General features: G+C 35.9%; 1 protein-coding gene across 1 annotated transcript; it reads right to left on the minus strand.

The window, feature by feature from the left end:
* Positions 1 to 1,314: 1,314 nt before the first annotated feature.
* On the minus strand, positions 1,315 to 17,895 carry LOC103699901. The gene is made up of 11 exons (XM_008781896.4): positions 17,630 to 17,895; positions 14,591 to 14,719; positions 13,169 to 13,320; positions 12,336 to 12,429; positions 9,273 to 9,343; positions 9,099 to 9,205; positions 5,791 to 5,912; positions 3,982 to 4,070; positions 2,691 to 2,750; positions 2,020 to 2,124; positions 1,315 to 1,759 (listed from the first exon to the last, which is right to left on the minus strand). The coding sequence occupies exons 1-11, from the start codon at positions 17,805 to 17,807 to the stop codon at positions 1,649 to 1,651; spliced, it is 1,218 nt and encodes a 405-aa protein (XP_008780118.2). The 5' UTR covers positions 17,808 to 17,895; the 3' UTR covers positions 1,315 to 1,648.
* Positions 17,896 to 19,323: the final 1,428 nt, after the last annotated feature.

Consider the following 19,323-nt stretch of genomic DNA (forward strand, 5'->3'; position numbering starts at 1 on the left):
ATACAATAAGCTCGTAAAGGACAACAAAGTCAAGATCGGTCACGTTCTTGATATATGGGGGTTTCATGTCAAGAGAGGCCGACAGGAGGGCGAGCTCTGATTTGCAATGCTAAATTATGGCCAAGAAGAAATAGGTGATGAAGAAGAAGAAGAGCCCACGACTCAGAAGGAGGAGGCTATGGAGGCGCTGTTGAAGCTGAGGAAGAGGCCAGTGATCTTCCAGCATTAGCGGTTGGGTTGGGTTTTCTTCTTTCTTTCCTACTCTTCTTGGGCATGAAGTGCATACCTACGTTGATAGACGGTGGATATAGGCATTCTTTGATTTATATAGTATTGTTATTGTAATTATTCTCATTGTTGTTTATATTGAATCTTTGAGCAATGTTAGTCTCAGGACAAACAATTTTGCAGAAATCAACTTGCCCAACTTTTTATTCTCATTCAATGTTTGTAAATATCAGTTAACCGAATTATTACATTCAATGGTCCAGATATGGAAGGACTAATTATTACATTCAAAACTGCTTCTGTTAATTATTAACTTATCTGGATTTTGTAGTCTTCGCCCAACTGCATGCACATGTTGTTTTCGCCTATAAGCTGAGTGAAGGAAATGACCATTAATTATAATTACTTTCATATTAAGTTTGATTATCTCTGTAATTTTGTCAGGTATTTTAATTATTTCAATCTTTTGGAGGCCTGACTGATGGTCCCACCGAATGTCTGGGTTGGATCTAGCTAGGACCCTCGTTCACCCATTCTTAATTTCCTTTGACCATGGTTTAAAATTACACTGTACATTTACATAATGATGAGTATTCAAGAAACTGTCATTGTCTAAGAGAAGGAGGTTTTCTGAACATGAGCTTCGTCACATTGAAAGTGTTAAATAAATATTGGGAAATTAATATTCTTCTATATATAGTGTTAGGAAAGGATGTGTGTACGTGTGTTGATTCAGTTTGATCTACGCTCATATCCTTGGGTAGCCAAAGGATATTTGGCACTCCACATCAAATCCTTCTGGTAAAATAATAGCGAACAAGGCCTTGAAGAATGCTGCTGCTTGAATTGACACTTGTCCAACCCCCAATGCAAACCGAACTCTAAGTCAACATATTGTTGGACCTACCTAGATATCCAAGCCAATCCAGGACCAAGAATGCAGGAATTCTACTCGTAATTTCCCATTCACATCAAAGTCGCAATCTTTATTGAACCCATCCAAATGCAATATCGGGTTAAATTCAAGCATCAAGCATCGCACCGGCTACAGCACTAGAACATAAATACCTCAATGAATTCTAGCAATTCAGCCAAAAAGAAAAAATTCTGGACAATTATTGTTCATTAAATTATTTGTTTATCCACAAATTTCAAATGTTACAGTATCAGAATGAAAGGCTACTGCTAAATCAAATCAAAATCATGACATCATTTTAGAACGTGAACATTTGGATGGATTGTCCTGTCATGAAGCTTGGATTTTTTTGTGCATGGCAAGTAGATCTTCAGACTCTTTTTGTTTAGCAAATTGTGACTGGTTAAGTTCAGAGAACCCTGTAGCTATTACTCGTCCGCTTCTGCTTCTCATGTTGATGCAGACACAACCAACAATTTTAATCTAGTTTGCACAACTCTGCCTTCAAATTTCCTGTTGGCTGAGCTTTTCCAGATCCACCGTGACATCGAGCCCCATGTTGAGCAAAGAAGTGACCATTGCAGGAATGTCACTTTTAAAGGATTCAGCTAACGTCTGGCCAGTGCATGTAGAAAGAGGTGCAGAAATATTAAGGGAGCGGGAAGGGCGGAATTTAAAAGCTGCCACAAGTTACCAGTAGGCAATTTTTCCAGGAAAAAGCGCATAACTAATAAAAGAGAAGTATCATAGGAAAGTTAACAGCTAACTTCTTTGAAAGTAACAAGAATATAGAGGATATACAACAGAGCTTGAGAATGAAAAGGATCCATATGAGCATGGCATGATGTTATAACACGCTAACCATTCAGAATTACCTTCCTGTCTTCTTTCTTTTGTCTCTTTATCACCTCCAGTGGCCATTCACTGATCAGCCTTTGTAGCTCATCTGGAATGCGCAACTTCTTCTGGTCAGGCAGATTCTGTAGTATATATGCAGTAAAAATATCAGTTTCATTTCTTTTTTTAAAAAAAGTTAGGTAGTTAAGAAATGCAAACAGCAGGATAAACTCAAAAATAAGCAGAAAAGATCGTTTCCAACTCGTTGACCATTTCCTGAACCCACTCAATTCAGTAAATCTTCTAAATATAGAAGAATGAAATATAAAAGATATTCATTTGCTTAGTATCAATACATCATAAACTACACAAGTGTAGGGCTTAGTATCAATACTCCTTTTTCGGAAGTGTAACTTGGTTCCAGTAATAGTTCTAGATTTACAGGAATATCCAATACTGATCAGGACCCAACAGACCTTTATATTAAGAATGTCATATTGGCACATTAACTAAAAGCATTCTGATATCAATGTTTACTTACTTGCAGCAAATTGTAATGCTACAATAAGCAGAACATTGCAATAGGCCTTATGGCTCAACCAAAAGACAAGCTGTACCAAGCTGTATCTCTCACAAAATTTATATATTACTTCACCATGGCTGTAAGTAATCTATCCCATATCTAAAACAAGGTGTGAAATGGTCCAACCTGGTAGAGAAGATGAATAGTTGCAGCTGCACTCTCAGGATTACCTTCAAGTAGAAATCCCTGAAAAGCACTATAAGTTAAGCAGCAGAAACAAAGAAAATGTTGAAATATAGCAGACTACCGTAGTGCAATATTTTAAGAATCTATGAAATCAATAATTCTAAAATTAATCTATATATTGCTTGTCTCTCTTTAATGATTAACCTACATAATCAGAGATAGCTATGCCCTGGTACTTGTTTGGAATAGGTTACTCTTGACAATATAGCTATACATTCATTGGACCTAGCAACACAAGTCAGATGAATGGGAGAAACATGCAAAACTTTGTAATACGTCAAAAATTCCTGGCAATGTTAAAGTGGACATTTTGTATGAGCTTGGTGAAAACCTGACATTGGCAAAGACAAAAAAGCATAGTCAGATGGAAGACTTCGAAGTTGAGATGCCTAGAATGGTTATGGATTTGGGATGGCTATTGAACTCGCCACGATAATGTCCAATTATATTCATGTGTAAGAATTCGTTGCCATACTAGAAAGAAAATTTCTGTTAAATGGTTGTTTATAGGCTTAGCCACTGATGTATATGGCATAAAAAAGGACTAGTGGCACATAGTTGCCTATTAAACAAGAATAGACTGATTTAAACAAAAAATACAGGCTATCTAATAGGGGTAAAGCTCATATGCAAGCTATGCGGAACCGGCCCATACCGGCCGGTTCGGCCTTAAAAAACGGTTCCGGCCTCTATGGGCCCCGAACCAAGCGGTACCAGAATGGAGCAAGCTTGAACCAACCGGAACCGGCCGGTACGGCTAGGAACCGATGCGAACCGGTCAGTTCGCACCGGTTCGACACAGCGCGCCCGCCCGCGCAAGCTGGGGGCAGCGTGCGACGCGTTATGTTATGCAAACCGGTTCAGCATCGGTCGGAACTAGTCCGGTAGGCGACCGGTACGCCTACCGGTACCAGTTCAGCATACTTTGCTCAAATGTAACCCTAGTATCATCCTGATGATGTTACCCAAAGTGAATTGCACTCATTATAGGGTAAGAAGGCTCCAGTTGGTGACACATGTCCTTTTAATTACAGGCTGTCAACTGTCACAATAAGTTAAAATTTGTGCCAGTACCTAGGGAAGCCACAGGATTACCATGTAACCCATTCCCATCAAATAAAATTGAGTAATTAAATCAATAGGTTGACCAAATTGAAGGGTAAAAGGTTATAAGAGATGTTGGTTACCACAACTACAATCAAGGGGTTTTCCGTTTGATAAGAATTATTACCTTAGCACATGAAAACCCACTTGCAAGAGTTTGTCCTTTTACAGATTTCGCTCTTAGCTTCTCAATTTTCCATATAGATTGAGCATCTCCTGTGAAAATAAATCAGAGATATTATTTTTTTTAGAACACCCATTTTTCCAGAGATGATGACCGAGTTAAAATCCAATATGGACTACATTATCCTCATTTAGTAATTTAAATTTTGTAGAGTGATCTATGGAACAAATAAATTTGATACAAATACACAGGATATGTAACTATGGTTAAAACAAGCAACGTATATGTAAACAAAGTACATGCACATTTCTAACAATATCTAAATTTAGCCAAATTGAATTAAAATTTGGGCATATATCACTTTTTGAAGAAAATGAACAGTAGAACATCACCAAACAAACAAGTCCTCTCCTCCACATTTAGCATTGTCTTCCTGAAATAACAGCTAAGATCCATAACAAATACAAGGATTTTGATTTACTAATCTGATAATCTATAGCCGAAAAAAAGATTAGAAGATCTGCTCAACTGTCTCTGATATAAGGATATATTCATCACATTTGACACAGTGCAACCAGATATGAAAAGGTTGTGACGTGCCTATCTGCCCGCCTACTACTCTGACCTGCCCTGCCTAAAATTCAACCTAATTCAGAGGACAACAAAAACCTGACCAGGCTGCATATGGAAGATGCCTACACAACCAGGCCCTGAACAGAGACACCAGGGCCCATCAACCTAAGCAGCACTAAGAACATTCATATATCTTCATTTGTTTTATCTTCATTTGTTTAAGTTTTGGACTTGCTTATTCTTTGCAAACTCAATTTAATTTGCAAATATGTTTGGAAACCTTCTTTCCCCTCTTCAAGTTAGAGTTTAAATCATTTTCTGAATAATACTTTTAGAAGAGAAGGAAACCACCTGAAGGTTGTAACTAGGAGTCTAAACATCAGTGTACAGATTGCAAATTTACTCTCATGTCAATTTATCAATGGAAGCATATAGCTTTTTGACCTAATCGTGCACCTTCATGTGCAAAAAAAGATATATCATGTATGATACTGTATTGTGTTGTATTGCATTTTACACGCACATACTCAAATTTGTGGTATGTATCTTGATGATATCTACTAAGGTCTTGCACCATGAACAATAAAAGAGTCTCGCATAAATCATTAGGTGATCCCTAAAGTCAAATGACAAAAAATATTAAACTTGGATACTTGTAATAGATGTTGATTGTTAAGGTTGCAAGTAAGATGATAAGATTGTTTTGGATTGGCTTGTTTGCTGGTAATTGTGCCTCAAAGATGTGTGGGGTTCTCTAAAGGAATCTTTCAAGTTTTTGTTCTTCGTCTAGACTCTTTCCAAGTTTAGGGAAACCTTGGACATGGTTCCCGGTTTACATGCACTTAAACACCTTAGATTGTGATATTACAAAGAAACATTTCTCCCATCGCATCCAATTATCCACAATTTGTGCTAGGCCTTTCACTTCAACAAAGTTGATGAGGCAAGGAATTGGCAAAGGTTAGATATTACAGAAATTCTTAAATCTGCTATGGGTAAAAGAAACCTTAATAGTACCTGCAAAATAATAAGTTACAAAGTGTATAATAATTCAGCTACATCCAAAGATTAAAATCCAGAGAGGGATACCTTCTGCAATAATGTTTACTTCTAGTGATGCATAGAACTTCATATTGTAGTACTTTCCAAATTAATATGACCTCAATTAATATGAATACTAAAGATCATGTCAATGAAACTTTTCGTATTCTTCCAATAATATGGACTTAGACACCATACCAATTTTAGCTGCAAACTCCATCCAAATGTCAAATGCAGTTCGGTGCAGTTTCACTCCAGCCTTGATAAATCTTTTTGCATATTTTGAGATTAAATCCCATTTATTTGTATCATAACAGATGCTGTACAGCATTATGAAAAAAATAAGGAACAGCATCTTAAGAAATTCAATTAAGATTTAGAAAGAAAAACACTTCCACTTCGAAAGTAAACAGCAGGATGGTAACAGACATGCAATATATATAAATTTTGGAACCTTGAACAATACTCAGAATCTGAATACATGAAAAGTTAAAAAGAAATGCCCTTGTAACACTGTAGTAATGAAGAAGATACAATTTTCGCTGAAATAAATGACACAACATTTAGATTTAATTAGATAAATAAAAGAGTGCACTAATTCTATAGTATAAGAAACCTAGAATCTCATAACAACAACAGATTCTACATCCTGATGCTCACCAAATAACATGGATTCAGATCATTGCATTTTTTCACAATATTGTTTGGCAATAAAATAATTCATTTGATGTTGGAGGCACACTATGGCACAAAACGAGATGCGAGCTTGTGAACAACTAGATTAAGATTCCTTGGCCTCGTTTAGCAATAATGTAGGTGGTAGAGCTTTTCTCTGTAGAGTTTTAGATAGTAGAATTTTTACTAGTAGGGCTTTTAAAAAAAACTGTTGTTGTTTAGTAACTGCATTTCTGAAGTGTTGTGGAACAACATTTGTTTGGTAGCCAAGCAGAGAAAATGCTTTTAGTGTCAGAAAATGATTAAAAATAGGACATTATATAGTGCTTCAATTATCTAACTATTTGTACTAGCAAAAACTATTGTTATAATGTATTATTAATTTATAAATTACTTATTTTAATATTTAGTTTGAATAATATAATAGGTAATAAGTTATTATATTTATTTAAAATATAATAATTTTATAATATTACTATATTATGATAATATTATACAAATACAAGAGAGAGAACGGACACAGTAGAAGCAGGGGAGAGAGAGAACGGAAGAGAGAACAAGAGAGAGAAGCAGGGATCCCGGAAGGGGCTGCTCCTCTGCCTCCTCCGTGCCGCTCGCCAACCTTCGCTGCCCTCCGCTGGCCGATGTCCACCTTCCTCTCTCTTCCTTCCTCTCCCTCTCCCTCCCTTTCCCGCTCGCTTTCTCTTTTCCTCTCTTTCCTTCTTCTCCCTCTCCGTCGATGGTATTTCATTTTGGTTGCCGGAATTGTTCCGGCCCTTCGCCGGTACGGCTCGGTACGCTCCGAACCGCCCAATTCAGAACGATTCCACCAACGATGGTACTATCAAAAATTGTTATATAAAGTATTGTTAACTTATAAATTATTTTTTATTTCAACCTAAATAATATAATAAATAATATACTTGTTTTTATGTGTAATGACCAAGTAACAAATGATGCCTTTAAGATTTGCCATACCAGGCAAATATTGTACTATACTAGTACCGAACCGGTATTGCAGTCTAGTACCGTATCGACACTTGGTACACCTTGCCATCTTGTATCGTACCATATACCGATAATGTACTAAGATGGCACCAGTATGAGGTCTAATATCGAGACAGTGAACCTTGGATGTCTTAATAGCAAACTAGATAGTTCTCGATTGTAATAGCAATATAACTATTTGACTTTGTTCCATACTTCTTATTTCTTATAGTTCATCAATCTCTAAATAAGTAGAAGGGGTTGAACTCAAAATCCTTAATTGCATGATTATGACAATAAAAAGACATCAAATTAAATAATTATAGCAATAAAAAAATATTTAAAAGTAATGTTTAAAGAAAATTCTATTGCCAGGACCTGGGTCTCTTAGGCAAGCCCAAAAAAAAAAAAGAACAACCTGACTTATCTCGAGTAGAGCTTTTATCCACAAGATCCAAATTTGGAGCTTTTCCCCAAAAAAAAAAAACAACCTGACTTATCTCGAGTAGAGCTTTTATCCACAAGATCCAAATTTGGAGCTTTTCCCCCGTAGAACTTTTTCAGCTTTTGGAGGAACTAGAAAGTTGGTTCAAAATTTTTACCAAAACCCCAAAATTACCCAAAAGAGCTTTTGGCCCTCTAAAGAGTGCTTTTTTGCCCTCTAAAAGTAATGCCAAACGGGGCCTAGCAGTGCACTTAGGCAAAACTTATAATCTAAATCTCTTTTTTTGTTAATGAGCTATGTAACAAATCAAGAACTAATATGTTTAATCAATTATGCTTTAGCATAATTGATTTTTTTTCCTTAAAAGATCAACTAAATGACTCTTGCATTCCATGATCATATAAAACAATGTATGGTTGAAGTAAAATATATAATCCCACCATATTTATTAACATAAGTGAGAAAAGTAAAATCAAATAACACTGCATAATACTGCAACCAGTGAAACCAAAATACAAAAAGTGGTTAGATATTAAGCATTTTAATTATGCATGTAATTTGCAAGATATTCAAATACCAAGACTTAGTGCATGGATATGGCTGTGGATAAGGACCAATTCATATATCAGTTCCATAAAGATGACCAAAATTATACAGCATAAAGTTTGTTTTAAATATTAGTATATTATGGTTACCAATAAGACAGATTTTAAGAATGAATATATGAATATAATTTATATCTTTGATCACCCAAAGATGAAAGGATATATTTTTAATGATGGAAGTACAAAAAAGATTTATTTTATGGGAACTGAAAAGCTTTTGCTACTATTGGGCAATGTCAAGAGATGGATCGATTGTAGTAGACCTAAGAGTAGCACTATGGAGGATAAAATGATGGAGCTTTCATAATATGGTATGGTCATGTGCAGCAAAGACTAGAGTCTGTCCTAGCAAGGAAAGACTTACAAGAACATGAAAGAAGCAAGAAGAAAAATATATAATAGCTGAGTATAAGTTTCACAGAGTATGAATAGGTTCTATTTAAAAAAGGATAAAGTCCTACTGAGAATGACTTGTGAAGAGTTCACAAAGTAAAATTTTAACCCAAAATAAAAAAGTTGTAACTCTCATTGTTATGGTAAATAATTCTGTTTTACTAATTTTAAAGAAGCAAGAGATCACCTTATGATTATTTCACAGAGCAGGGGCTGCAGCCCCTTTTGTTTTCTAAATAGGACGCAAAATTGAGGTACTGATGAACTTTAGACTCATAAAGACCTACCACTTTTACTGGTTGTAAAAGTACCATTATGTAATCACTTGTACCAGAATGTAGTTCAAAACATGCATGATATCTAAGAAAGAATGATAACTGAACGCTATAGATTTATTATACCTGAAGACTATGTCAGCAGTACCCGGCTGCAGTGGCAATGAGTTCTTTTGCAGGACATCCATAATCTTTACCATGAGTTTAGCATCTTTATGCTCTTTAGCATGCAGCTGCAGCAGAAAAATTGTTACTATCTAATCTATTGAAGAAAAAAAATCTGTCCATATAATCAATTACCAGCAAATAATGAGCAGAACCAATGGTTGGAGTTAATCCATAAACATTATGCTTCCGCAAAGCCTTCAACCCTTCATATACAAAAGAAACGCTCATTACAATAATGACAACTATCAAGCTTGTCCCAACAATCTGGGAAAAAGAAACGTTCATTAAAGACCAAATATTTACACCAACTTCAATTGAAACAAACTGAGAGATTTCATATGTCAAGATTATCTTTATCTCTAACTATTTAGAATACATCAGAAGCCACTTTAAGCAAGAATTTATATACTAAATCATGATACATAACAATTAAATGCAAAAAAAACTAAAATTTTTAGCTCATGAACAATGATTTGGATCATTTGGAGGCTTAGCACTGCCAATATCATCTATTTCGCATCCACTCAATGCACAGATAGAAAACCAGCAAAACAGTTATAAGATTGGATATTAGTCATTTCAAATATCAATGCCAAAAGTAACTCTCAAGTTAGATGGCTCCCCATGTTCATAACTAGGGTAGATCCACACTAAAATTATTCTAGTAGGATTTTAGATAACTCTCAGACTTGATAGACAACAGCCAAAGCAATAGACTTTAGACAGGAAACTACAAGACAGCAAGAGTCTAAATTGTGTATCAACCCTGCATCTCATTTTTCACATAGTGGTTCCACAAACTTAGATGAATATTTCTTTTTCATACTATTTCATTCCTTCTTAGAATTGCTGCAAAAATAATCAGTAACAATTTTGGCAGAAAAATATGCAAGTATTTAAGGAGTCTAACCCTCTCATAGAAGGCATACATATTCTTATTTATCAAACACAAATTTCTACCCGAGTTTCTTTTGTCCCTAACAGGATCACCACAATATCCTCTACGAATGAGAGAGAGAGAAAGAGATGGGCTTCATTAAAGCAATGCTCCTTGTAATTGTTAAAAATACTTTCTAAATTTGATAAAATGAAACTTTATGGCATGCCAATAATTTTGATAGAAAGTCAGAGGTTAAAGCTATTTTAAGTCTTGTACTTTGTAAATGTCCAACAAGAAAACCGCATACAATTAATCATAGCAGGACTGAAATACAATGCCTGGCCTGCCTAACCAATTTCTAATGCATACCTGAATTTGTATGATGTTGACTTGGGATCATGTCAAAGTTGAGACATTTAACTTATTCCGCACAAAGTTACCATTTGAATCTCCTACCTTAAGACTTCACCTTAAACTCATTCAAGCTTGAATAACAAAGATTTCAGCATGTTAGCCTAACCAGTTAAACCTTAAAACCTACATATCTTTCCATATTTTTACCCTCGATATAGTATCGAGGTATCAGGAACCAATTTAATTCATATCTTCCATCAATTTTTCTATCCTCTTTTCATTGAATGCTGCAAGTGCATTTCCAAGTGATTAAGGACACCCCTACTAATATGAATTGCTTGCAGATTTGATGATTAAAACTTGTGAAGTTTCAAAATCCTAACTTTCTACATATAAATGCAGGAAATGAAAATAAAATGAGTTAAGAAAATTTCCCAGTATGTTTTCTTTGCTTATGGCACTACTAATTGTTCTAGATTTCCAATTCCCCAAGAAAAAAAAAATATCTAAATCTCCCTGATCAAAACAAAGCGAAGTAAATATAGAGACAAGTGTCTCTATACCTGAAATGAGACCACATCCTAACAAGCTGAGGGCATCACTAAGGGCATCCTAACACTGGGGAAAAAAATCTAACTCCTAATGCATGAGGCTTTAGCCATTGCAGAGTCTGGGGAGGGTCAAATTATACAACCTTACCCCCACATGTAAATAGGTTGTCTCCATATTTCAAACCCATAACACTGAGGTCACAATAGAACAACCTTACCATTGAGTCAAGGCCTATCCTCCATATACTCGAAAAAGAATTCTAGGGCATGAAAATTCTCCACTACTATGGTGATTTATTATACCAAATATCCATAAAAAGTTCATTCCGAAATTCTATTTTCTCAACCATTCGGACGTAGCCAAAAAAGTCCTAGGAATTTTTTTTCACACAATTCTCTCATTCCCCACCCATTCCTCCACTCCAACAATCCCAAACCCTCAAACCTCACTCCACTCACTCAAATCACCATCACCACCACCACCACTCACCACCACAACTGCCACCACCAATCACCGCCAACGTGAGTATAATGACAACCACCACCATCACCATCACTATCACTACACTTACTACCATCACTACCTCCTCCATCGCTAACACCACCACATTCACCACCACATCGTCACCACCATGACCACCACCACCACAATCATCACCATCACCACAATCACCACTACTATGATCGACAATGGTGGTGATTGGGAGTTGGAGCAAGTTGGGTAACCCATGGACAGAAGTCATGACAGAGGAAGACAGAATAAGGCAATAAGGAGGGAAAGCTTCAGGGTGGCAGAGTCATCAGCCAATTCGATGAACTAGTTGTCATTGCTAGATAAAGGTCAAGATGTTGGGTGGGGGAGTGGGAGGAGCAGAAGGAAAGGAGGCTTACTATGAATTATGGTTTTATCTAGTTCCGCCAACATCCCTTTCATTGTCGCTAGTGGATGGTGAAACATGGAGCAATGAGAGGTTGGGGAAGGAGGAAGGAGAAAATGAAAGAAAAATGCAGCTGCAAGGTAGGATGGGTAGGATAGGGCTAGTGCGATGAGGTTTTCTTTTTTATTATGCGGCTTGGAGTGGAGCGTGGAAATACTGCAAAATCGGGTCCATCTAGAGTGTTATCTATACTCCATAAAGGGTATCCAAAGAGCAAATTATAAATTTTCCAATGGGGTTCAAAAAATCCAGAGTATTGAGCAATATTTTGAAAATCTGCACATCCAAACACACCCCAATTTGATATCGGCTATCAATGCTTGCTCCGTAACTTTCTAAAAAAAACATCATAGTAGTCAATAGTTCATGTAACTTCACATATAGGAGCTATTATGATGAAACAGTTGCGAATCACAAATATAAGGAAGTGAGTTGTCTAACTCCGCACATTATACTAAAAGCAATGGCATACCATATTCAAGGGCACCTGCACGAGCACAAGCCTCAGAAACTCTCATACAAAGATGGCAATTGAAGTTTGCATGTATGCGAAGGTTTGACAATCTCTGCAATCAAAGTACAATTCTGTTATTTTCCATTTTAATTAATATAACTATTCTAATTATTTACTTTAATACTAATGTGCATGTTTATATCTGTTAATGCACATTAATCACTATAACAATATCATATTCCACCAATGTCGTTGATGCAACATCTCCAGCAACTACAATATGAGTTTCAGAACAAGAGTAATTATGTAGTGAGAATTCTAGAGCCCCCGCCCCACCCCACAAAAAAAGAACAAAAGAAAAAACACCATAATCATTATTGTTGATAATTGTTACAAGATCAAAGAATTAGGAAAGCACAAATTATGTCTCCACCACTAATTAAATTTTGCCAACATGTACTATCCATCTCTCGTCCCTCTACACTCTTTCTCTCCATTTCCAAGACCACAATCATCATAATCAGACTGTCAATGCCAGCATCGCTCTCATCAACAAATAGAACATGGAATCTCACCCACTCAAAATCCCCAAAACTAACACTATCCAGTTATCATGATATCAGCAATGCAGTTAAAAATTACAGAAAGCCTTCTCTTCACCATAACTTCATTTCTTATCATATAAAGAATTAATACTACAATCTTGATGTCAGGTGTTAGGAGTACACCAGCAAACCAGCAATCCATGCACATATTCAAAGTGTACTAGAACAAGCATATGTCGGAATATAGACAAGCAAATGGTGAAGATAAGCACATATAAAACTAGTGAAAAATGGAATAGCACTAACAAATATTCGCAGTTTCTGCAACATCTGAAACAGGAGCTTTATATCCTCCTGATTGGCACAGTTGCTAATTAGCGACCATAACCAAGCATTTGGAGGCATGGTACGAGCTTCAACAGACTTGGACATTTTTTGATATAGCTCCTGTACAATCTCTGTAGTCAACATCAAAAGAATGTATTTAGTAGATCTTGAAAAAGCTTGTTAAAACATTGATCTTTGCTGTGGAGAAAACATTTAAGTACAAATCCATTAAAAAGACAGAGGTTGCTACATGAATGCAATGATACAAATAGCAAATAATTCTAACAAAATCATATTTAATACTAAATACAGAATTACTAAACAACAAAGGAGATGATATCATTATTAGTTAAAAAAGTTGAATCCAAAAGAGATTAAACTTAACAGTTCAGTCAAAAGCACTGAACTTGACAATACAGTCAAAGGAAAAGTCTAAATAACTTAAATCAGACCCTTAACTTTGTTTTAGTTAGAGATAGGTCGGCTAAACCTAGACGAACTATTCTTATGACCACTTTTATCATCAGCTTCGACATGATCCAAGGAGCAAACCATTTACTTGACACAGAGTATGGCAATACTTTGTCGCAATAGTACAAAAGATCTGGTCAAAACCACTCCTCGTACAATACAAGGGATTTTTAAACCCCCCCCCCCCCCAAAGTTCCCTTCTCAGAAGTTTTGTTTAAATGAGTAAGTATGTCTCGAGCAGTGTATCCATTCATGGATTCAAAGAACACCCTTAGTGCAAAAAGATTACATTTATTTTATTCATCACAATGATTTCAATCATTTTGATGATACTCAACTGACACAAATCACCGAATTTTATCTTTCTGATAAAGTCGATCTTAACTCTGGAGTTGCATCAGCATGAATGAATGAGTGTCATGCTACTTGAAGAAAAACAATATTGAACTAAACGTGTAATGATTTTCCACTCCTCAATTTAAACACAGCAAATGAATGATCAATGCAGTCAGAAGATGATAACCATAAGCCCATGAGATAGCTTGAGGGTACACCATCACTACTATAGTCAAATCATACACCTCATTTCTCATTCCCAGAGTACACAATACAGATTTAAGCCAGTTATTCCAGCTTCAGATATGCACTCTTCAATGCGGTCCATCTATGCAATGAAGTCTTGATACATTGAGGTAGCAAAAACAGACAGTTGGATAGCAGGATCATCACTTTATTAAATATGAAGAGTTAATATCAATTCAAATTATAACTACTATTATACATCATAGAGGATATAGGTAAGTGTGGGTTTATAGAGTACACTTTTCAACAGGTTAATAATCTCAATATCTATAATGTCAAGCTACAAATTATTAGTTATCAAAGCACAAGGGAAAAAAATACCAGAAGAGAAAAATAGAAGAAATGAACCTGAAGGCTGTCTGGTCTCTTTATTTGCCACTGAAGAAAAACAGGCACGAACCATAGGAGAGCACAGTGGGTGATGTACCAATTGTCGAGACATAGTGGTTGAAGGACGTGGATTGCCATTGGTAGTTACTACAACAATAAACAGAAGATTCACAGATTTACAGAAAAATGTCTAATGAGATGTAACCATGTCAAATGTACTCAACAAGACTTAACACAGGCAGAACTACCACTGCTTGAATTTCATGATATAAATAACAGGTATTTTAAGTTCATAGTGAAAAATCATGTGTTAATCTCAAAAATTAAGGGATCAGATGGTAAGCAGTTTCTGCCCCCCTTAGCATATATTAACACAAGAACTCAAGTAACTTTGACCAATATGGAAAAAAACAATTATAAACAGAAAACTGTACCGAGATCAAGTGATTCAAATTTATGTCAAAACAGCCTCATCATGCAAAGCAAGAAAGTGCTTTATTTGTGAATACAGTTTGATGTTACATAGTTTCATTCCTTATTTAATTGGAAGGTCCTTTAAAGAATTATTTTCAATCTGGGTATGTTTTACATATTCTACTTCATAATCCATTAATTCCCAAGGAAAACACATTGAATACGGGAGGACTTTAAGATTTTCTAGTCAAAGTTAAACCTGAGAGATAAAACAACATAAGATATAATAGGTTGGTGTGTTGTCAACAACAATGAAGCCTCTGGCTTGTTTCTCAAGAGTGCTTGATGAAGAACATAATAAAGTTACATTTCTGACCAAATGCAAGATATAAAGGGGGTGTTTTTGGGGGGGGGGGGGGGGGGGGGGGGGGGGGGCGAGAGAGAGAGAGTAATAACACATTGCTTTAGGCTTTTGCTTGTAATTTTCCTGAATTCCATCTATTTCATTCAATTTGGTCTCAACAAAAGAATATGATATCTGCACATTATTTTATTGTTCAGTTAGTAAAGAGAAGCCACAATGCAGCCAGCAATTATTCTTTTCTCATCTTTTTTGGTTAAAAAACTGTCAGGATTTTATGAGATGGAGAAAGTACAAAGAAAGTAAGAGAGAGAAAAAAATAGTAGTCAAGCTTCACAAAACAAAAGAGATTCCATAACCACAAAAGACTAGTTATCTATTCAAAATCAAGTGCTCATACGACATGTGCACCTCTCCATTCAATGACAATCCTTTAATAATTGACTTCCAATGAAAGTACTCAGAGCTAGCAGGCATAACAAAAGGGGAAGATGACTGCATTAAAAGATACCTCAAACTTTGAACAATCAAAGCAGCAAAAAGCCCTCTGGCATCTAGTAGACTCCAAAGTCCAAATTCAGCTTCTTCAGACCATGAACCAACAACATCAGATGAACTACACTATCCAATTCCTCTTCGCAAGCACCATCATTCGCCCAACATGAAAAGAACTTGACCTAGAGTTTTCATCTAGCTCACATTACAAATCTAGTATGCATTAAGCACTGTCGCTGGTTTCATGCGTACACTTGTAGGATGCTTAATATGTTGTTGTTCACTTTCTTCATGATCTAAATTAAATAAGCCCAACCCACTTGCAGATGAGAATATTATAGGTACTAGGAATCATTCTTCAATCAAGCAAAGCCATATGAGTTCCCACAAATAAATGCAATTGATTGCTTTTTGCCTTAAAATTTTGCTAATATCATCGTAAATCTACCCCAGTTTTGACACATTATTTTGCTCCCCTACATGAATTATTGGGTGAATCAATGGTTGAAGATAAAAAAGATGTGATGGATATTTAGACAAAGCATCTTGAACAACCTCTGATTATGAAAACACCATATCCATTTTTTGGAACTCTTTCCCATTAAGCTATATACTAGAATGCTTTTTGCAAAAGGAAGGTAAGCACCACTCTAAATAAAGTCAAAGAGTTGCTTTTGCAGATACCTAGAAAAATGGAAGTTCATTCTTTGATCTAAACCAACCCACTAGAATCATCATATTTTGACACGTGATGAGAGTAGAAGAAGCATGTGATGCAACTATGATTGGTCACTTTTAAGAACAAATTTATAACATAAGCAAAATCAACACCTTTAAGGTCATCAGATATTAAAGCAGAAATCCATAATCATGTGTCCTTTGTAGGATTAGGAACTGAGGAACTAATACAAATATCAGATTCTAAAGGATTTCTAGTGAAAGTTTGATGAATGTGACAGAACCAACTAGTCATTCACATACTGTAGATTTTTCACAAAGAGCAGAAATTTTGAAATTGATGTGCCAAAGCATATCCTTTCAAAGTGCATGCTCCATCGATCATGTATTACAAAAGCCAATTATAGAACAGAATAAAATAGAGCTAAATAAAGGATCTGAACCTGATTAACCCTGATAGATTTTCTATGATGCCACCAATAGCTGATTAATATGAATCTTTAGAGTAATGAAAAGAATATCTGAAATGACCATTTAATCTTTAGTTTCCCAGCCAGAATCATTAACATCACAAATTGCAAGTTTTCCATTTAAATCTATAGCAAACACCAAAAGTCTCAAATATAAGCAATAAGCTGGCGTCCGATATATCTCAAGATTCAATTTTTTGAGAACATTCTAAAATTTCTCAACCCTTTTGTAAATTAAATTTAAATTATTGACCAAAGCACAACTTTACACAGGAGGCCCCTGTCATAGCATTCTGAAGGCGAGTTGTTACACTAGACACCTTACCACATGGACATAGTTGAGAACAATAGAAAAATGAACCAAAATATTTTCAAAAAACTCTTTTTTAAAACATTTCTTCTCAAACAATTCTTCCCAAGTGCCCTATTCTCACTCTGAGTTCTACTTCAAGAACCTAAACGTACGATTATTGTTTCCTTGCATCAATCATTCAACTAAGTTCGTAAAATTTCAACAAGGCGAGAAACTTATCGTCTTATTTGCAAGTAAATAGATTAAATGGTCATTGCAATAGATTACAGATCGAGTACAAAAGAGTAAGAAAAAAGAAAAGAAATGGGGAAGAGAGAAGAGATTACCGAAAGAACGAGGAGTTTGAAAAGAGAAGCTCCTTGGCCGCGGCCATTGTCCGCAGAGGGGAAGGCCGTCCACGGCGTCAACGGGATCGGAGGAGAGAGATGGCTGAGGGCGGAGAAGGACGGGGATTCGATCGAGAACCCTCGGAAAGCGTCGAGCGCTCGAGGAGACCTGCATCATTTTGGCGGCCGCCGCGGAGTTGGAGGGGAGTGGGGGGGAGGGGCGTGGAATCACCAAGAACTAAAGCCGGGAGCGGGGTAACCTGGTTACTGTTACGAGCTCTGGCCCGGCACGATCTTGCTTGGACTTTGTACCGGATTCGGGTTGATAGGGTTTTCTTGGTACGGATCACATTTCGGCTTTGGCAAAGTGAGGCTGGATTCATCAAGAAAGTTTTACAATTAGACCATAAGATCATGAGGATTGCAATCCATGCTTGGGTGGGAATGGAGGTATTTACCTTGATATTATATTGGTTAGATACTTGATATATTTTTATATTGTTGTCCTAATTATGATGTTGAACTTATCTCAGTTCATAATGAACATGATTCTATCTAAAGTCTTACCAAATACTAATTGGAGTACCAATTAAATTGGTATTTGATTTGAAGCTTTAATCATGATTCTGCTCTTGATCCCCTTCCATGAACCTGATCTAATTTGTCAACTATCTGATTTATTCATACGTTATTTTTGCTATCATCCCAATTTTCTCCTTTGTTGGTTATGACTCAAATTTTAAATTCTAGTTTTTGTTGGTAAATAGCTTAACTTATTTCAGAAAACATTACCTTATCGCCTTCCACTCTCCTATGATTCTAATGCTAATCATGTTCCTTACAATAGATACCTTTCTAAGTTCATTAAATATTTCTCCTCGTAATCACCTAGGTAGCCGCCCAATTATTCGACTTCAATCAAGATTGGTCATGATCTTATAGTGCTATCAAAGCTCTACCATCATGTATGGATCAAAACAATTTCATTTCCAAGCTTTCTTTCACATTTAACTAATTAGTAATCTATCTTATCGTAGCATGAATTCCATCTCATTCTATTATTAATCCCAGTCCAATATTGATTGAACCTGTATTCAGTTCTGAATTATGATTTCAATCTTAAGTTCTTATTCAATCACTTTATTAATGCTAATCCGGCTAACCTATGTCTTCATCTTACATACAATAAAAGGCTTCAATTAGCTAGTTTTCTACATATAAATAGATCTCAATCATGCACTAATTTTGATCATATGCTCGAAGAAAAGTGAGGCATAAGATTCGAAGTGGAAGATCTTAAGCTCCTACTAAGCGAGTAATAAGATTTTCCACATCTTTTTGAAGGCCTAAGTGCATCTTAAATTTTGAGGACCAAATTTTTATTAAGGGGGTTAGGTGAAATGCTCCTTTCCTCCCCATATTCTCCTTTCTAACTTCTTTTTTTTTTCTCTCCCATTTTTCTCCCTCACCTCCTTTTCTTTTATACCACCAACCTAAAATCCTCTCCTGTTTTGATTATTCGCTTTCCTTCTTTCTCACTTTCCATCTTCTCTTAGTCTATGTTTGGCTTGTCACCATGCTAGTCTCCTTCTTTTTCTTCCTTACCTGCTAGCCTGGTCAAGAGATATGCCAGGACCCTTCCATTTTCATTTTTGTTTCCATCTCTTCTTTTCTTGCCAATCGAGCAAATCAAG

This window comes from Phoenix dactylifera, chromosome 3 (assembly GCF_009389715.1).
Source record: "Phoenix dactylifera cultivar Barhee BC4 chromosome 3, palm_55x_up_171113_PBpolish2nd_filt_p, whole genome shotgun sequence".
NCBI lineage: Eukaryota > Viridiplantae > Streptophyta > Magnoliopsida > Arecales > Arecaceae > Phoenix > Phoenix dactylifera.